The sequence below is a fragment of the Solanum stenotomum genome, chromosome 7 (genome assembly GCF_019186545.1).
Source record: "Solanum stenotomum isolate F172 chromosome 7, ASM1918654v1, whole genome shotgun sequence".
NCBI classification, from domain to species: Eukaryota; Viridiplantae; Streptophyta; class Magnoliopsida; order Solanales; family Solanaceae; genus Solanum; species Solanum stenotomum.
In genome coordinates, this window is record NC_064288.1 from 6071053 (window position 1) to 6091913 (window position 20861).

Consider the following 20861-nt stretch of genomic DNA (forward strand, 5'->3'; position numbering starts at 1 on the left):
TTTTTATTTTGAAAATAAAATATATTACTCCCTCCGTCCCATTTTATGTGGCATCTTTCATATTTTGAGATTCAAACAAGTCTATCTTTGACCGTAAGTTTTTCATAGATCTTTTAAACATTTTGAATTATCAATTATTGTGACTTATACTAATATTTTTCAAGTCAAACATTTCCTGTCAAACTTGAACTTTTTCACTCTCGAAAAACGAAAGTGACACAGACACATGCCATACCTATTAGAACACCACACGAAAATGACTTGATAGTGTAAGCTATATACTATATAGAGAAGGGAAAGAAAGGTATGTTGAGATCCAAAATTATCACTCTTCAACAAGCTAAGGCAATACTTTCAACCATGGAATTGATCATAACATACCCTAAGCTTTTCTTCATTACATTAACATTAGTAGTACTATTTTTCTTCCGCAAAAACAATAAACGAAGAGTTTTCCTTGTAGATTTCTCATGCTACAAGCCCCCGAAAAATCAACAAGTTGATAGACAAACGTTTGTTGATAAAAGCACCAAAAGTCTTTGTTATAACAAAGACTCACTAGAGTTCATGGACAAGATGTTGGAACGATCCGGCTTAGGTGATAAAACGTATCTTTCTAAAGGTTTGTTGAAAGAACCTATAGATATAAGCGCGGAAGCTGCTAAGGAAGAAGTTGAGATGGCAATATTCGGAGTCATAGATGAACTTCTTCTCAAAACTGGAGTTCAATGTGAGGATATTGGGATATTGATTACTGTTTTTTGTGGATACAATATTATGCCATCAGTGTCTAGTGTCATTGTCAAACGTTACAACCTTAGACATGATATACGTACATATAATGTTACTGGAATGGGATGTACTGCTGGCCTTGTTGCCTTAGGCCTTGTCCAAAATTTGCTTAAGGTAATATACGATAAACAATTTTTTTATTCGATTATCGTATTATTATTATTATTGAACTCTATTGTTATGCAGGTGCATGATAACTCTTGTGCACTAGTAGTGACCAGTGAGAGCACTACAGCAAATGTATACAAAGGTAATGACAGGTCAAAATTGTTGACTAATTGCATATTCCGTGTGGGTGCTGTAGCTCTTCTCCTCTCCAACAAACCGTCTGATCTAAATACATCAAAGTATGAGCTCATCCACACCGTCCGATCTCAAACATCGGACGATGATCGCTCATACAACTGTATTTTCATGGAAGAAGACGTTGAAGGACATCGAGGTGTCACAATCAATAAAGATCTATTGTACGCAGCTATAAAAACCATTAGATTAAACATATCCACTGTAGGTCCTTTTGTCCTTCCTCTATCTGAAAAATTTCGATACTTGGTAAATCTTATTAGTACAAAAAGCAAGGTAAAGCCTTATAGTCCTAATTTCTCAAAATCCATTGATCATTTCTTCCCACATGTCGGTGGGAAGCCGGTGTTGGATGACTTGCAGAATAAGTTAGGATTTAGTGATGAACAAATGGAAGCTTCTAGAATGACATTGTACAGAATTGGTAACACTTCAAGTAGTTCGATATGGTATGAAGTAGCTTATGCTGAGGCAAAAGGTAGGGTGAAAAAAGGAGATGCATTGTGGCAAATAGCATTTGGGTCAGGTTTCAAGTGTAACAGTGTGATTTGGAAGGCAATTCGATCTGTTAATCGCGATGAGATGAATCCATGGCGCGATGAAATTCATGAGTTCCCCGTGGATGTAAGTGATATCGAAGTAATCCCGGACCTATTCGTTGCTTCCAAATAGGATAAACTCATGTGTTACATGCTCATTTTGTTTTCCCTATTCCCCTGTTTTATTTTTGTTCTTCTAAGCAAACTTTCCATTTATAGAGAATGGTGTAATTTTTATGTACTAATTTTTAACCATCTATGTCACTTCACTAGAAGCTTTCTTTATATCGAGGGGATTCAAAAATTATATACATAACGGTTGTTCTTATCCTGTTCAAATAGTATAATTTTCCAACAAAGGAGGTTCAACTGAAGCCCCTTCGTTGCAATAGCTCCGCCCCTGCTAGACTCTTTCTGGATATTCAAGACTACGAAATCTGAAGAGTTAATATAGTCAAGCTACAGAGGATAAAAGATTATGAATCAGGAAGGATATTAGAGTAACATAATGCATTTCATTAACTTGGATAAGTCAAATAACAAAGTTTGAGGTTGATTCAACTTTGGCTTTCTATACATGTAGTTAGGGGCTGAGCCAATGTAACTTTGGTTCAAACTCTAAATTTGTAACAAGAAATTCATTGAATATGTACAAATTATTAATTCAGAACTTAGTAACTTGAAAGAATTAGAATTCTGAATCCATAAACTTCAAATTCTGGCTTCGCATCTGCATATATCCCTGGAGGAATTCAATCAATGAAGCCATTCGAGAGATATTCCCATTTTTTCAAGCGTAGCTCTACCAAAGTATTGTTCTTTGGCCAAAAGTCTCACTTGTTTTATATATGTACCAAAAGGCATTACACCTTGCTCAACTGCCTTATCTAATGAGTACATCAAATCCTCTGTTGCTTTATCTGCTGCTATGCTATCAAGTAGTATCTTTGAATTCTCGTCAATCGCTTCAAATTCATCCTCAATTTTATATTCTGAACTTAAATCTTGATCCTTATCTCTTAGCCAACTCGACAGTTTATCCGCTTCATCTGTCAAGATTTTCACCCTTTCCTTCAATTCCATCATTTCATTTTCACTCTCATCAACCGAAAACTCAGCAACAATTACCCTTCTAACCATATGTTCTTTAAGGCTTGAAAGCTCCTCAACTTCTTCATGAGTCTTGGAGAGTAATTCTTTCATGTCATAATGAAGTGTGCACGAGAGACGGTCAACAGCCTCCCTCCTAGAAGCTAAAGAAGGGTGAAAGAAATCGTCAGTTGAAGGCGAATAGTAGAAAGGATGATTATGTGAAAAGATCTTGAAAAGATTGTGTACAAGGTCAGAGAGGTTGCAGCCAGGGTACTTCCAATTTACCAAGTAAAATGTTGAAATAGCACCTGATGAAGAGTCAACAAAAGGATGGTTGTCATAAATTGGATAAGTAGTATTTGTTGACATGAATACAATAGGGGCTATAAAAGGGTAACTTTCATGTAACCAAATGGTAAGAGGGATTGAAGGGGTGGAGGAAGAGAGTTGCAACTCTCCGTTCACGTTGAGTAAGTTGACACTAGTGCCATCGTCATGCATGAATGCATCGATGGAAGGTTTGAAAGAGAGATAATCTTGAAGAAAAGAGACGAGATGCCTTCGAATTATACGTTTTTGGTTAGGATCTGTGTAAGATGGTGCAAAATGTGGACTTGTACAAGAAAGTGCAGCATCTATGAATTGGATTGAAGATGGAGGTGTTTCAAAGTTTGTGGAGAATAACTCTTGAGCTAATGATTTGAAGTAGTCCATTTAAGTTCAAAGATTGCTGATTTTTAGGAGTAATGATCAATCACTATTTATAAAGTGAATTGAAAAAAACTAGTTTGAATACATCAATACCCCTTAAACTTGTCAGTTGATATGGTCTGTTTCAATTGAGCACCTGAACATGTGATAAAATGTTTTTATTAGACACTTCTGACTTGAATTTTGGAAAAGTTTATGCGCATGTTCTCAAATGTCTATTATATAAATAAATTAATCACTTAAAATATGTCACTTTTTTAAAATATACATATTAGTCTCAATAAGTTGTTAAATCCTTGACATGTTCCAATTGATGTTGATGTGTATGGTTAAAAGAGGTTACATATTTTTTGTCATATACTTATCTACATGATATGTGCTTGCAAGAACACACGTTGAATCTATTTCAAATTTACGTTGGAAGTTTCTAACATGAACACTTTATCATGAATTCAGGTACTTAATTAGAACAAATCATAGCTCAAGGGTCTAAATGTAATTTACCGTAAAACTTAAGGGGTTGTCGATGTATTCGGCCAATAAACAACACTTCTATCCTCTAGACTCTCCTATATAAAAAATGACCCATAGACAATGAAGTCAATTGCTTATAATGTTTTTTAAGTGTTGTGTAGTTGCTTGGAACTTTGCTTTTGATGTAAGTAAAGGTGTTTTCTAGCTTCAATCTGTTCAATTTTGTGAGTCAACGAGTAACAAAATGTTATAGAAATGCAAATATTACATTAATAAGCAGATTAGTTGGGATAGATAGTCACTTATGCATTAATAAAACAAAACTTGTTGACCAAATTGCTTGCTCCACAAGTGTTGATTTGCTTCTTTCTCATTGTTTATTATGCACCCTATGGCTTGGGAATTGGCATGGAAAATATGCAGGGGGGCCAATTATTAGGTGATAAGATTTACTAATAGATATACTTGTTTGACTAAGTAAGAACAAAAAAAACAGAAAACAGAAAACTGTTTTTTTGGGGGTATATAGTTGCATTAAATTAAGAAAGATCAAATTGGCATAAAAGAGTGGGAAAATGCATGCTCAATTGATTTTTTTTATCTGATTAAGTTTTGATGGATACAATTATTTGACATCTATGGTGATGAGAAATAACATGTACTTGTAAAATAATTCAAAGTTTCAAACACCATCATTATGAGAAAATAATCTATGGAAGAAGATTAAACAAAGTGAAAAATGAGCAAGAATAGTACAAGCGTTGATCACCGACTTGATTATTATAAAGTAAGAAAAAACTATTTGATTCGAGTACATTAAAAGTTAATACTTTTAGAAATCATTGATTAAAAAAACTTTGCGTCTAAGACTGATTTTAGGACTGGGTAGAAGATTTTTGAGTTTAATAAAAATAATATTTAAAGTTAGATGAATTTAGGCTCAAAGAGTTCTACACTAATACACACCATATGTTTTTATGTAATGTTAGGTAAAACAATTTAACAGTTATGATAAAGGGTAAACTTGGGAATAAACATTTGGCGGGTGTTTGTTAGCAACAATTTTTTGAGTGCTGAAATATTAACTGCAATAAAAAATAAAAAAACGATAATTTGATGAGTTTTATCAAGTACAATTATGTTGTTCTCTTGATTGTTTTTTTAAAACTTCTCAGAGTGATTAGAGGACTTCCAATTGTGTATTTCTCGAATTGTAGGATACTTTGAACCTCGTAGAAATATAGTGTGTTTGATGTCCATGAATGTCGAAAAATATTAACTTTGAACCTCGTAGAAATATACTTGTTGAATGTCCTCGGAAAGTTATTTAATCTCCATATTTATAGTTGTAGGCAGTCCAAGTGTAAATTGATATTCTTGTCTCATTTTAATTGTATCATATAAGTCATCAAGATTATCACAAATATATGTGATAAGATTTTTTTGATTGATCAAGACATGTCATTTTAAGCACTTAATAAAAAAAAAATCTGATACTTGAATTTGGTTGGGATTACCGCATCATTTGAACGCATAATATCATCTTATTGGTCTTAAATTTTACTGAGATGTCATGTCAATTGACACGCAGCATGAATTTGGGCCTCAAAATGAAACAGTCTTTGGGCTTGAAAATGATAAAATAGACTACTATAGTTAATAAAATTCAAATTAATTATTCAATTCAAATAATTCAAAATTTAAGAATAGCTATTAATATATTGTGTAAATTTCATATGTGACATATATTATATTAATATTTTCGAGTTATAGCAGTAGATTTAGACTTTCAAGTTATAACATTAAAAATTTCAGGTTCTAACAAATTATAAAAAAAAAATGTTTTTAATAATTGAAAAAAGTTGTTTAAAAAAAAATAATAAGAGAAAAATTAAAAAAAAACCGGAATTGATGGTAAAAAGGTAAAAAAATTGAAATTGTGGTGTTAATTTAATTTGAATTTAGTGTAGATAATTAATAATTGGCACGAAATAAGGGATCCAACCTAATTAAGATTATTTAGTATCCTTAATTCACTCAAATTAGTTAAAATCAAATAAAAATCAGATTTTATCTCTCTCTTTTTTCAACGTTTCTCTCTCTTCATTGTTCTGCCAGAAAAAATTCCCAGTATCGAGTAATTGAAGCTTTTTTTTTTTATATTTGAAAATTTTTTAGTTTTGTTGTGATGGACAACAATGTATCAATATAAATTAAACATGGTGGAAGATGAGATCCTTCAGGTTAGTTTATTGTTTATTGTTTGTTTTTAAATTACAGTGAAATGAAAAAAAAATGATAAAACTGTAAATTGTCAATATATTTAAGGTGATATCACTTTTTGTTAACTGTTGTGAAATATATAGTATTAGTGATTTTTTGTTTTTGTGGTTGTTTTGAATATTGTTTTTTTTTCTTAAAGTATAAATTAAATGTATATTTTTGAATGAATTGATAGAATAAATGGAAAGAAATTTGTATGAAAGTGTGTTCAGTAATCTATTAAAAAAGTTATTTAGAATTTTGACGAATTGTATGAAAAGTGATTTAAGTTGATAATGAATTTGATAGAATAAATAAATTGAAATTTGTATGAAAGTGTGTTGAGTAATCTGTAAAAAAAAAAGTTATTTGGAAGTTTGACGAATTATATGACAAGTGTTTTAAGTTGGTATTAAATTTGTAATTTTAGTGTTTATATTAGTTTTGTCATTTCTGTATAAAGTTGTTTGATAGTAATGAAGTATTTGGTACGAACGAAATGTATATATTTAGAATGAATGATGATTGTTGTATGAAATGCGTATTAAGTGAGTATGAAATGTGTATTAAGTGAGTTTTAAATGTGTATTTAGTGAGCATGAAAAGTGTTTTGTAATGTACTATCTGAATGATATTTGTATGAAAAAATAAAGACAAGTGGGTATAATTTTGTTGTTATTATAATGATATTTATATATGAACCTATCCCTTGCGAGAGTCCAAAGAGAACGGTAGGAAGACCGCAACTTGAACGCTGGAAGGGATTTGCTGAGTGAAATTCAAAAGGTCTAAAGTTACCTGCAATAGATGTCATCAAGTTGGCCACAACAGAAAGACATGTTCAAATTATCCTGTGCAAAACTAATGACTGTTTATTTTGTTAGTTATATTAATGTTTTGTTTTGATATGAAACATAATTGGTTTGAAGTGCATTATAGCTTACTGTTTAATATACTGTTCATTCTTTAATCATACAGAATGCATACTGTTACAAATAAAATTTATTCTAGTTTAAAAATATTGTATATATTAGTGATAATTATAAGAAGGTAATTATGGAGTTCATTTGGTATCTCGAGTATTTAATGTAAGTTATCATGAATATTAATTTGGTTTTCAACTGGTGTCATATTATAAATAAAATTATAACAAACTGCATGCTAATTGTATTCATGTTTCATTCCAACTCTAGCTTAAGTTATGGTCATACACATATTAATCAAATTTAATTCAGTTATCATTCAAACATGTGTAGAATAGAAAATAATCAAATGTGAAAACACAATTCATAACATTTGTATATAAAAATCATATCACGATTCATACAATATCCAAGATTTAAAATTAAAGTCATAGTCATATTCATATAAATTAGATTTCATACACGTTTCATCCAATGAGTGTACAATTTAGAAACACACTGATACTTTAAAATAATGTATCCGAAATGTACGAAGTCTGTATAATACTGATTACACTATGTATATAAAAGATTGAAAGTTTCGAAGATCTCACCTGAAAGAGCAGTCACTCGCTCTAGGTCGACCCCGTTGAAAAAATTTCTCGCCTCCTTTTCTTTCTTCTTTCTTTTGCAGATTCTTTACTACTCTAACTATTTACAGACTAATTATAAAAGTGTAAAAGTGACCCACTATTAATTTTAATGCTATCTTCTATAACCACCAACTAAATATATTATTAAAACTACCCCACTAGTTTCATAATTGTAGTTATGAATAGTCCAAAATATCCATTTAGAATCTATCGAAAAGTAATTTTTGAAATAAAAAGCTTTAGTACTCAAAACGACCAAATGGGTTGTTACAATGTGACATTTTTAGAAAAAATCACTAGTTTGACAATTGATATCATTTTCATACCAATTTAATCATTCATACCATATGAAGATTCAAAAGAAAATCAGACAAATGTGAAAACACAATTCATAACATTTGTATATAAAAATCATATCATGATTCATACAATACCCAACCCCTTATATTAAAATCATAGTCATATACGTATAAATCAATTTTCATACATGTTTCATCCAATGAGTTTACTACTTAATTAGAAACACTATGATTCTTTAAAATAGTGAATCCAATTTGTATGAAGTCTGTATAATATCAGAGTTCTGAAATTATAATAGCCAAATATTAATTCATGTGTAGATGGTATCTGAATAGAAGATAACATATGATATTATATATCATTAAATACTTAAACAGAAAAAAATTATCCAAAAGCTAAACAGAAAAAAATTATCCAAAAGTTAAAAATAATAATATGTAATTCTTAAAAAGGAGAAGCTGCAATGAACTATTTTAAATTTCTTGTCGGTGGTCTTGGTGTAGGATAATTGGTGGTATCCGGAACATGTTCTTTTGTTATGCGAGGTCCACCAAATTTGCTAGCGACCGTACCAGTAGTGATCGCGCCATCCTCATTCTTAGTTTTTCCATAATGCCACAGGATTGTGGCATACCTTTCATGATGGTACTTTGCATCGATTTCAACAGCTCCCATGTCAAAAACACCATTGCTGATAATTCATATGTTTATACACAATTAAGATACAATAACATTAATGTTAATACATAATACATACCATTTTATAGTCAAATCCATAAACATTTTTTTCATAATTCATACAAAATACATCACCCAAATTTTATAGTCAAATCCATAAACATTTTTTTCAGATTTGGAACAAATTTCACACAAACAACTGTTTTGAAAACAATAATAAGAATAATGTGATATAAAAAAATAACTATTTTGAGTAATGTGAAAATAAATTAAATAAAGTACTTACCCTTACAACTTTTTTGGAGTTTTTGTATTTTGGTAATTCCAATTCCTTCTTCTTTGATTTTCTTCTTGTAGATGGTTTTGATGTCTGAGCAACTTCAACATTTGTTGATTTTTTTCTTTTTTTCTTTTTTATTTGACTAACAAAATTCAAATCGAAATCGGAATCAGAATTTGGAGGGGTTTCAACAAGTGTTTTCCCCTTCCTCTTCTTCCCCTTTTGATTTGCCGGAATCACACTTTCCTTTGCTTCATTATTTTTATCTTTTTTATTCTTCGATCGAGAGGAACCACCGGTCGCCAGAATTTCAACAGTTTTAGGCGGAGGTGTTTGGGATAATATATTGAACGATGGAACATGAACATCATCAATTGAAGTTCCATCAAATCTGGGACTCTTTTGAGGAGTTTCAATGGGTTTCTTAAACATGATGATGAATAATCGTGGGGGAGGGGGTAGACTATTTTGAAGTTAGACTTGATGAGAAACAATAGTGAAAGTGGGATAGTGGGTTGTGGCGTGTAGGAGTGAATAAGCGTGGGGGAGGGGGGTGGGTTTGACGAATGGGGATGGTAACGGTAAACAAGGAAAGAAAATGTGTACGGAGGAAATCCCTAAAATTGGGTAACTGAAAATTTTAGTTCTAAAAAAAGGAAGTGAAATCAAATTAATTACCTATTATTAATTAATAATAAAAACCTTTAAATATATTAATAATTTATTAAATAAATATAATTTAATTTTTAAATAAAATTAAATTTAATTGATATGTCATAACCCGTAAATAATCTGTTATAAGCAAGAATTTTTTAAAAGTAGATTTAAAACCCGTAATATTTACTCTTAAATGTGTATATGGGGTGATTTTTCCTAATATATACTATTCAGTCATCTAATTTGCCAAACATAGCCAAAGTATACACTATATATACATTCGATAGTACGTATATGGTGCGTATATGTTATGTATACTTATATACATTATATGCATAATATATGTATATTAATATAAATTATAAAGTGTATGCTATCAATATATTGTCCGAATGTTTTGTAAACAAGATGGCCCAAAAGTATTGGACTGTAACTTTTTAAAAACTTTTATTCAAATTTTGTATGGACCAAACTCAATAACTTTTTTGACATGTCTACAGTGTCCATTTAGTAATATATATTTTTTATTTCCTATTCATATTTAAGTCAATCCCTTTTTGTTGAGTTTCCTACATTTTATTCTTTTGTTTCTGACTAATTAGTTTGCTTAAGGATGAATTTATGTGTTACACTTCCTTAACTGTAATAATTTTATATTATACAGAAGTGATGCTAATCTTTAGGTGGTGCAAAGAAAAAAAAAAAGGGACATTATATTAGTGTATTTACAGTAGCTAAGGGTGTACAAAATCGAACTGAAAATTGAACCAAATCGCAAATTGAGTCAACCCGGAAAAAAATCCGACTAGTGGTTTGGTTTGACTTGGTTTGGTTTTGAAAAAAGAAAACCGACTATATTTGGGTTGGTTTGGTTTTAACTAAAAAAAACCAACCCGAGACCAAACCAACCCGAATTTATATATATAATTTTAAAATTTTATTTTATACATAAAAATATTTATTTTGATATAATTTTTAAATATTTCTTATTCTTTTCCATAGTTTTTATCTTTTGATATATTATTTCAAGTTTGAAACTTAAAATTATGAATGAACCAATAAATATCATAGTCCATAGATGATGGTAATTATAATAAAGCTTAAATCAAAATCAAATTAATACTAATGCAAAAAGAAAATCAATTCAACACTAAGAATGACAATAATATTGAATATTTGTTCTTTAGTTTTACATTGGTTTAGACAATTAAAATACATAATCTAATTTTAATTTTCTTTAATATTTAGTCATGTAACTAATACTTATTAAACTTAATTTTAGCATGATTTAGTACTTTTAAATTATGATCGTTTTCATTATGACTTGTTAATTTGCAATATTTGTTTTACGCGATTTCATTATTATTATTTTTGTTGGATATTTTAGTGTCATTAATCATATCATATTGTGTTATATTTTTAAGAATCATCTTAGATAGTTGTATTTTGGTAGGACTAAATAAATATTTGAAGTACAAGTAAATCATATGTTTGTATGAATACTTTACTGGAAAAACCCGAAACAACTTGAAAAACCGAAAAATCCGAAAAAACCCGACGTTGAAAAACCCGAGTTTTATTGGTTTGGTTTGGTTTATAAATTTAAAAATCTGACACAAATGGTTTGGTTTGATATTGAAAAACCTGAACCAACCCGGCCATGTACACCCCTAGCAGTAGCATTATATTTTCACCTAAAATTCTAACTGACACATTTGTTTTCATATCATTGATTGAATTCAATAATGTACTCTCTCCGTCCCATTTTATATGTCATCCTTCTCTATAAATAACTGGACCACAATATTTGTAATTTTATAAAATTTATGCATAAATTATCATATTTTGCCTATTATATCCTTGATAGAATAGTTAATTAATCTTGAAAATGTATTCATCATTTATTATAAAGTTGACTTAAGAAAACATTAAATAAGGATAGAAGGGTAAAATTACATCATTTATTAATACAAGTGCAAAGTAAAAATGTGACATATAAAATGGGACGGAGAAAGTACTTGTTTTTCTAAAATATGTGTCCTTTCCCAAAAAGGATTGGGTCAAATTTGAATCGCATAAAGATTTGATTCGCCCAAAGTTGCTCGGATTAATTGTTCATCGATCAGGTTGTGAGCATATATTATTCTTCAGAATCACTAGAAAACTGAAGCAAAATCAAATGGTAAATTAATCAGACGAAAATTATACATGACAACTTAAGTCGTTTCTATGTGAAAAACATCTCAATATATATATACATAATACATAAACATGACCCTTAACTTGACGTCATCTAGCAACTTTGATCTTTAACTTTGGATGTGCACAAGTAGACACTTAAAGCTGTATAAAATTGAACAAATGCACACATTCGTCCTACATGACAATTTTGTGTCCTACGTGTTGTCCTACATATATTATGTCATGTAGGATACGTGTGTCTACTTGTTTAATTTTATACAAATTTAAGTGTCTCCTTGTGCACACTCAAAGTTGAAAGACATAATTATCCATTAAAACCAAGTTAAGAGTCATATTTATATATTATAGCTATTGCCTATATACATTGAAGGGCTAGTGAAGAAGCTGAGGAATAAATAGAAAAAGAGTGGTAAGTACCACATCGTTGAACAATGAGTAAATACAAACATTATCGCTATATTAAAAGGCAGCACAGATCATTAGCGAATCTTACGCAGCCACGCAGTGAGCACAAAGCGAACTATTCTTTCGCCTTTTACTAAAGAATACCGTGTGCGCATTGTAATTAGTGGCATACGCCAATTTTTGGAGGGGTTCTCTCTTTTGAGTACCCCAACAATTCTAGTTCAATAATTATATGTTTGACATAACATATTCCTTAAAATGCAATAAATAAAATAATAACTTACTATTGTTCATTATTAGTAGTATATAAGTTATCTCATAAAGAGAAAGTAATTAATTCTTGCATTGAATTAAAAATACAAGAATACATCACTATTTGTAAGTAATAAAATAATACAAAGGCATGCATAATTAACTTGACTCAGTTTACATTTATGCTCTTCAATTTTGAATTGAATATGTACAAGTAGATACTTGAAGTTAATTAGACTTCAATTTACATTTATGTTTTTCAATTTTGAATATCTACAAATAGATGCTTTGAGTTGCAAAAAAATGAACAAATAAACACACGCGTTCTACGTGGCATTCTGTGTTCTACATGGTGTCCTACTTGTATTATGACACATAGAATTCATTTGTCTACTTGTTCAACTCTATATAAGTTCAATGTCTATTTGTACACACCCTGTGGAACATAAATATAAAATAAGTTCAAGTTAAATAGCACTCGTAGGTGTTAAGTCTAATACAAATATGTTTATTTTCCTTAAAAATCTAAACTACTAAATAAAAAGTTAAAATTAAGGAAAGTGAATTTTAACATGTGGGAATCAAAATCTTTCAATTATTTGAAACTTTTGACAAAGTGAACCTAGAGATGGCACATTCCCACCAAAATTAAATTAGAAGAGGAAAAAATAGAGGCAACAAGAGAAGATATGGTGGCCTTGTATGGTCCATTGCTACTCTTAGATACTACTAAAAAAGTTGTTGAATTGTCTTGTTTTTCCTATCCTATTAGTAGAATTTTTTCTAATCCTAATTCTATTTATGTATAAAAAAGAAACTAATCCTTTTGATTTTTTTATAAAATTGAAGATCGTTCCTTCCTGCATTACAAACAAAATAGCATTCACAATGTAGCGTGTTCAAAAAATCTTGTTTAGACAAAAATTAATGTGTTTGTGTGTATATTTATATATAAACAACTTGTTAATAACCAAAACCCAACAAAGGATTGTGGTGGGGTGATAGGTATTCATTCACCTATCGGGTTCAAATCCCCTTGGGTACAGAGTCACCTTTGTTAGGGAGCGCTTTACTCCTAATATGGGACTTTCCAGTGGTATCAAACACCGGACGGAAAAAAACAAAACTTGTTAACCAAATAGAGAAAGAAAGATATAACTTAATGAAGTTGATCAGAAAATTGTAGTTAACTGTATACCACTGTAAATTTAAAGGATTAATACTTGAAAACTTGATATGTTAATCATTTGCTATTTTCATGTTTAAATAATACTCTAATTTTCTTTAATGTAGATAGATAGATAGATAGATATAAATAAATATTACCTTTATCAAAAGAAGGTCCTTAATTAAATAGTGAATTAACAATTGGGATTGTTAATAGTTTATGGACTATGGTATAACAGGATTAAAGTTTTGTTATAAATTGATATACTTTTAAGACCATTTGTATTTTCTCACCTACTTTAGTCACTAACAAATCAAATGGCAAAAGCAAGTAAAGTAGTAATAAACACGTTAAAGAAAAATAATGAAAGCAACCCTTGCTTTTCTAGGTGGTTGAAGTAAACTCGAATAAAGACAATCATATGTCATGTAGAAACAAACAAAAAAGCAATTTTTTTTTTTTTTATCATACTCAATATTTGATATTTATATTAAAATTTGATTAATCTAAATTTTTATCGTGTATGACCTCATTTGATAAGAAGCGTTCTTTATGTCCTATGAATGAGTTTTTCATACACAAGTCTCAAATTCAATATATTTAATTTTTTTTAAAAAGCGATTATATTCACTGTATCATATTTTTTTTAATGGTATAAAAGCAAGCATAGGAACCTAGTGGACCTTTTTTCACCGACCTAAGACTAGGGCAGTTTAAGAAAAGAAAAAAAGAAAGGGATTTTAAAAAATTGTAAAACAAATTAAATCGATGATAATATATATTGCTTAGGACTACTGTCCTATTTTGTTTTACCTTCTTTTCTTGGAAATAATAGTGGAGAATTTCATTACTTGGGATGATCGACATAAAAAATTAGGGATGGATCTTAATATTTTTGTTAACTAACATACATATGATGAATACTTTCTCCGTCCAACAATAATTGTCCATTATATTATTTTGGGATGTTCAATAATATTTTTTTACTTTATGAAATCAATGGATTATTTTACACTTAGTTCCTAATTTACACTTATCATTAATTATAGTCATTTCCTTATTACACTTTTCAATACATTATATTTATTATATTCAAAGGGTGATATAGTAAAATTACCCTTTTATTTATAATTTCGTATTAAGGGATGTGTCAAGTCAATAATGAATAACTATTGTTGGACAGAGAAATAATGAATAACTATTGTTGGACAGAGAGAGTAATTTGTTCTCGAATTGAAGCATCAACTAGAGCTGATAAGATAATCCTATTAAATAATGATGGTATTTATCGGTATTTGTTATCTTTTACTAATTATGTATTATTAAATATTTTTCATTATTGAGTAACTTTATCTACTAATGCATAGAAGAAACCACTTAATAGTACATTTATTGAATTTTAAAACTCATATTTTTTATTGACCATAAAATACAACATTGAGTGTTTAAAAAAACTAATGACATCTTTAATTTGTATATAGTAACTAACAAAAGTAAAATATTATTGTCATTGTCATGTTGCTTATACACACTATTTTTGTGAAGAGTCACACTCAAATAACTGTTCTTGCTCACCTAAGTTACCATCTTCTTTTAAATCAAATTTGGAAAGAAAAAAAAAAAAGATACTGTAGAAAATACCTCATAATTCAACTTGCCATTTGTAGAGTTAGGTTCTCAAGAGGATTGAAATGTTCATAAAAATATACATAGGATAAATAATTCTAAAATTAATTAATACCTTTAACTAAATGTAGGATAAAATACCTATATATTTTATAAAAAAATTATTATCCTTTATATCCTTAATTCATATATGATGACCTCTAACAAAATTTTGTTGCGCCAATATATATATATATACCAATTCAAATTTTAGAATTTGATTAGTATTGTGATTTATTTTTCTCAAAATCACTATATGGGTGGAGGAGGTGGGGAGTGGGGCTCTAGGTGGTGTGATAGGTAAGAGTTAGAATCATAAAGCGTCACTTATAAAAAAAAAAAAAAATTTATTAAAGAAATTATTTTTCATAATTTTTTAATCGACTTATTTTTCTATAGAAAGTGTTTATCAAAAGTTTTGTTCAATCAAACATAAAAAGAAATAAGAAAATACTTTCTTTGTATCAAACAAACTCAAGGTGTTTGTTTAAAAATTTAAATTAAATTAAATATTTTAACAAATTTAAAAAGTTAATTAATACTCGTTAAGTCAAAAGAAAATTAAGAACTTCTCCGTAGCAAACCAAAAGTAACTTGATTTAAACAAATAAAATAAAAAGTATTTTACCCAAGACAACAATTTTCCTGAATAAGTTGCAGAATAACTTTATTATAAAATTTAATAATAAAATAACAGGTCACGACAAAAAGAACACGGAAATTCATCAAATAATTAATTCCTCAAGTCAGCAGCTTTTTTTTTATCCAGGAGTAATCATTATATTCTCTGCAAATTACAAAAGAATTAAACCATCGAGTATAAGATCATCCCTTTATATAAACTATACTATATAATTTTTATATTTATATTTATACATTAAAAGTGACACGTTCTAAATCTAGAATGAAGTGATTTAATTCATTATTACCTCAATATTATAATTTTACGGCACCTAATCCATTTGTTAAATGAAATTTCTTTTAGTGCCTAAAGCACCACGACTAATGGATCGATTAGAGATTTTAGTCACCAAAAGGATAAATGACACTCTCTCTAATTTAATATAAATGAATTGTTGATCTAAAATGAATAATTTTTTCAAAATTTGAGAATGTATTAGGATATATATTTTTTTCAGAATCAAACTCTTTTTAATGGGATTTTCAATTAGTTTTACATTTTGGAATAATGAAATTCTCTATTTATAAGAAAAAATTGAAAAGAATCAAAGGCATAACATCACAAATTACTCTTTGATTAAAGAATATGTCACATTCCAATAATTCATTTATATATTAAATTAGAGAGAGTACCATTATTAGCTTTTATTTCTATGATGAAAAATGAATAGTACGAAAATTGATTATGGCTTGAGTTGTTAGCCCAAAATGCTAGTATGACTTTACGACACACTAAGCTCTTGTTTGACAATAACATGAGACTTGAAAATTTCAGTTTTTTAAAGTTAATGTTTTTTTAAATTTAAAATTAGTGTTTGGAGATATATTTTATTTGAAAAAAAATAATTAAAGTTCTATGAATAAAAATTCCAAAAACTGACTAGAGTCAATTTTTGAAAACTTGATAATATTCTGCTCAAATTTCAAGGTCACTCCTAAAATCTATGATCAAACGCTAACTAAATACTTTTAGTTGTAATCAAATATCTTAACTTCAATAATTCATTTTTTGTTTAATCAAAAACATTTTATTTCGGGCCATACTCATATTAAATCGTAAAAATGGAAGTGATTAAAGTTGAAGTTCATTAGCCTTAAATCCTCTCAAACAAGATTAATTTTTTGAAGAAATTTAGCCCTATACAAGAGAAAAAAGGAACGCTCCTTGATGATATTTGAACTGCACTTCACTCACCTCAAATAGCTTCTTTTTATTAATGACCGTGATATCCGAGCTAACTTTTGCAGACCTTAACCTCCCACCAGTATCAAGTAGTTCTATCCACCAAAGCTAGGACAAATGGAGGAATCACTTAGTGATTTTTGTAATTTTGAACTCGAAACCTCAGAGTTCTCAACCACCTCATAGACCACTTAGAGGGTGCCTCAACTCAAATAGCTTATTAACAATTCATGTTTACACTTCACACCATTACTAATATAGTCAAGATTTATATCTTATACATACACTTGTAAAAACCAAATTGTTTTACATAGAGAGATATCCTAACAATGTCAAAGATTACCAGTCTAAGTCATTACTATGATAAGATAAAAGAGTTAAAAGTGGAAAAATTGCACCAAGAGTTGTGAAATTTTACCTAACGGCTAACGCACGCATTAGGCTGTGAGACAAAAAGGGAAGGTAAAATTTCACCGAAAGTGTAGCTCAGTATGGAGTAAAGTTGCACCTCCATTCTACGCAACGCATCAGACTTTAGCCAGCAGTAATAATTATATTCCCCTGCACCTACTAGAATTTCATGTCTCTTTCTCACTAGTCGCCACTTACACTAGTGGACGATAAGAAAATACTTAAAAAGTATCCAACATTATTTTTGGTTTCTCCCATACCTGAATGAATAAAGAAGAGAGCAAGCACGATGAACTTTCAACATCAAATGAGGACTCACAATGTATAGAGAAGGTACATAAACAGAAGCTTATACAGCAATAGTCCCAGACTTTATTGTCATTATATCAGTAAACATACTACAAGCTAACAAGCGTTTGCTACGATGAACACTTATGCAAAACACTTTGTTGAAAAATATCCAAGAACTGAACTGACAACACAATTACCAGTTCTCCTTTACTAGTCTCTTGATACTATGTAAGTTTGTATTAGTGGATATGGACTCATAGACCCTTACTATAAAATGCGAAGGGAGACCGCCGAGACAAACCAGTAGGCAGTTGGTCCGTAGTTTCAAATAAGGCCCCAAATACTAAAACACACGGGGCGTTTCAGCTCGAAACATATAAAAGCAACAATAGACAAAAAGGTTAGGAAATAGGTCAAAATTTTAGGTGTGGTCTTCAATCAGAGAAGTTAAACCAGTTATCTTCCTGGCACAATTGCTTGAATCCTTGGGTTTGATCTCCAGGGGTTCACCTAGCTGCGCCATAGCATTCTTTTCATCATCACAAGCAAATAGAGGAGATGTACTCGCTCTCTTGGTGTTATTCTCCGCCAAAGGACTGCTCTTTCCTCCAAAAACATCACCTAGCTTCACCGTCACGTTCTTTTCATCATCACAAGCAAATAGAGATGATGTACTCGCACTCTTGGGGTTATTCTCCACCAAAGGACTGCTCTTTCCTCCAAAAACCAGATTCAGCTCACCGTGAGAATCTTCTGAAGTTTCTTCCTTTATGGCTTCTTGTTTGGTTTTACAAGCAGTTCCAGGTTCCGAAGCAGAGTTTGATGCTATTGGCATTAGAACTGGTGTCATACGGGTGTAGGTAGACAGCCATTTAGCTTTCACGTATTCAGCTTTACGCCATGGAGGACAAGGCATCCCTTTCTTCTTTAAGCTCAGTTTTGCAGCATCTGTTAGCAAATGAACAATCTTCTGAAGGCGATCTGCTTTGCCTACAAAAATGTTAGGCAAAACTTGGAGAAGACATTTGTATGACCTAGTCGACCTTGCTATTTCAAATTCTGATCTGAAATCGATGTCGATTATAAGTCTTTCTCCTTCAGTCACCACATCAATATATTCATAAGCTCCTGCATAAAGGATTCCGACTTTTGCTGAATTCTTAACCCCAAAATGAGCAAAAAAACATATGATTCGTCTATAAATTAGAACAAAGAATAAAAGGCAACCAAAGCGAATAGCCTACGGCAAGCAGTAACTGATAGACTGATAAGTAGTTTTCAAAGGTAAAGAGACATTTCAAAACCTAAAACAGAAAGTGAAGTGCTTCTGATTCTTCTCCTGTGCAAAAGACCAAGTTTTTTATCACTAGGGTCCTATAACCTCTAAATATTTGGGATCATCATATGAGTGATTTGTATGTATGAACTACTTACTGGTACCTATTATATGAGTCTTTTTGAATCTTTCTGCCCCATTTCCATCATTTGTAATTATTTGCCAACTCCTCAAAGAAAACAACTCAGGCTATTCACCGTTACTGGTGTACAAATCTTTTAGCAAACTAAAGTAATTTATAAGTCTACACTCTGATAAGGATGAAATTCATGGATTTTTCTAGTTTACCTATACACAACACAGCAATAAACTATAACTACTAAATGAAAAAAACCAGCATATGTGGTGGTGTTGAGATTGCGGATTTACCAGCAGGAGTTGAAGGAGTCTTCTCCCACCGAGACTCGCAGATTGAGGCATCATATTCCATAGCTAGAAGGCCATCAACAACCATCTTTCGAATGAAATTGGCCTTTCGCTTAACCATCCTGTTTTTCTCAATGATCTTTGTAATTTCCGCCAAGACGTTCCTTTCAAGAAGGGAAGGACAAGACACCAAACTCTGCACCAAAAAAATAAGGACTTTGTGATGACAGAACGGACTCTGCATGCTGATAAAAAATACTCATCCGACGGAAATTTACAGCATACATGGAAATTTTTTTAACAACATAGTGATTGAATTACAAAATTGTATGTAAAGATAGCTATTTGTTTGGTGCAAAGACAATTATTAGATATATTCAGAACCGGGAAATGGAAACTAGAGACTAAATTTGCCTTAAAAGCAGAACATGGCCGGAGCACATGCAATACCTTGAGAATTTCACAAGCATCGCTGCAGCAATTTTGATTTGATTCACCGAAGCAATTGACTGAATCATTCTCCTCCTCTGAGCTCTCAGTTCCATTACAATTAAAGCAATTGCATCGGTTCCGATTGCACCTATGCTTATCCTCACCTTCCTCAATAAAAGTCTGCACCATTTTAGCCAAACAAACAGAACTCGGCTCGAATTCTTCAGACGCATCCTTCTTATTCCCAATCAAATCCTCACCAGTAACCAGCTTCTCCGGCGCCGATGATCTCAAAAGCCCTGAAAATTGCCTCTCAAATAGCCGCTTGAACCGTGACTTGGGAACCGGCTTAAACGAGTCATATCGACTCGATTCTTCCACAGTAGTGAAGTCAACAGGTTGAATCTTCATAGGAAAAGGCATAACCACAAATTCTTACACTAGAAATTCAAGTTTACAATCTTCCAAAATTTCAAACAGAAATCGATTTCAAATTACCTTTTTAAACCGTCAAAAAACCATTATTTGGAGTAGAAAATTTGTATTGTAGCATGTAATAACTTGAAAACACTGCTAAGCCTAAAAGTCTTTTTTATCTTTTGCTTAAGGTACAACAAACACGAGACGACGGCTAAAACTCGCCGTATTCGCGACGGACACACGACATGACGTCATCACACCGACATTCCATAGTAACAAAACCGATTGCCGGAAAAATCATTTCCGGCGATATGACCGATGAAGATAAAACAAAAACCCTAGAGAGAGAGAGAAAGGTAATAAAGGTGTGGGTGGGTGGGGTGGGAGTGTGGAGTATTAGTGTGGT

General features: G+C 30.7%; 3 protein-coding genes and 1 non-coding gene across 4 annotated transcripts; 2 read left to right on the forward strand and 2 right to left on the reverse strand.

Annotated features, from left to right (window-relative positions):
* The first annotated feature begins 321 nt into the window (after window positions 1–321).
* On the forward strand, window positions 322–1909 carry LOC125871003 (3-ketoacyl-CoA synthase 2-like). Its single transcript, XM_049551571.1, has 2 exons — window positions 322–906; window positions 979–1909. Exons 1-2 carry the CDS (start codon window positions 361–363, stop codon window positions 1765–1767), a joined length of 1335 nt encoding a protein of 444 aa, XP_049407528.1. The 5' UTR covers window positions 322–360; the 3' UTR covers window positions 1768–1909.
* A 465-nt stretch (window positions 1910–2374) lies between these two features.
* On the reverse strand, window positions 2375–3472 carry LOC125871193 (protein ELC-like). Its single transcript, XM_049551793.1, has one exon. It carries the CDS (start codon window positions 3438–3440, stop codon window positions 2391–2393), a length of 1050 nt encoding a protein of 349 aa, XP_049407750.1. The 5' UTR covers window positions 3441–3472; the 3' UTR covers window positions 2375–2390.
* Window positions 3473–12340: 8868 nt separating this feature from the next.
* Window positions 12341–12457, forward strand: LOC125871955 (U5 spliceosomal RNA). The gene has a single exon (XR_007447070.1). It is a non-coding gene; the product is annotated as a U5 spliceosomal RNA (small nuclear RNA).
* Window positions 12458–18083: 5626 nt separating this feature from the next.
* LOC125871676 (uncharacterized) lies at window positions 18084–20861 on the reverse strand. The gene is made up of 3 exons (XM_049552318.1): window positions 20054–20861; window positions 19607–19799; window positions 18084–19029 (listed from the first exon to the last, which is right to left on the reverse strand). Exons 1-3 carry the CDS (start codon window positions 20456–20458, stop codon window positions 18323–18325), a joined length of 1305 nt encoding a protein of 434 aa, XP_049408275.1. The 5' UTR covers window positions 20459–20861; the 3' UTR covers window positions 18084–18322.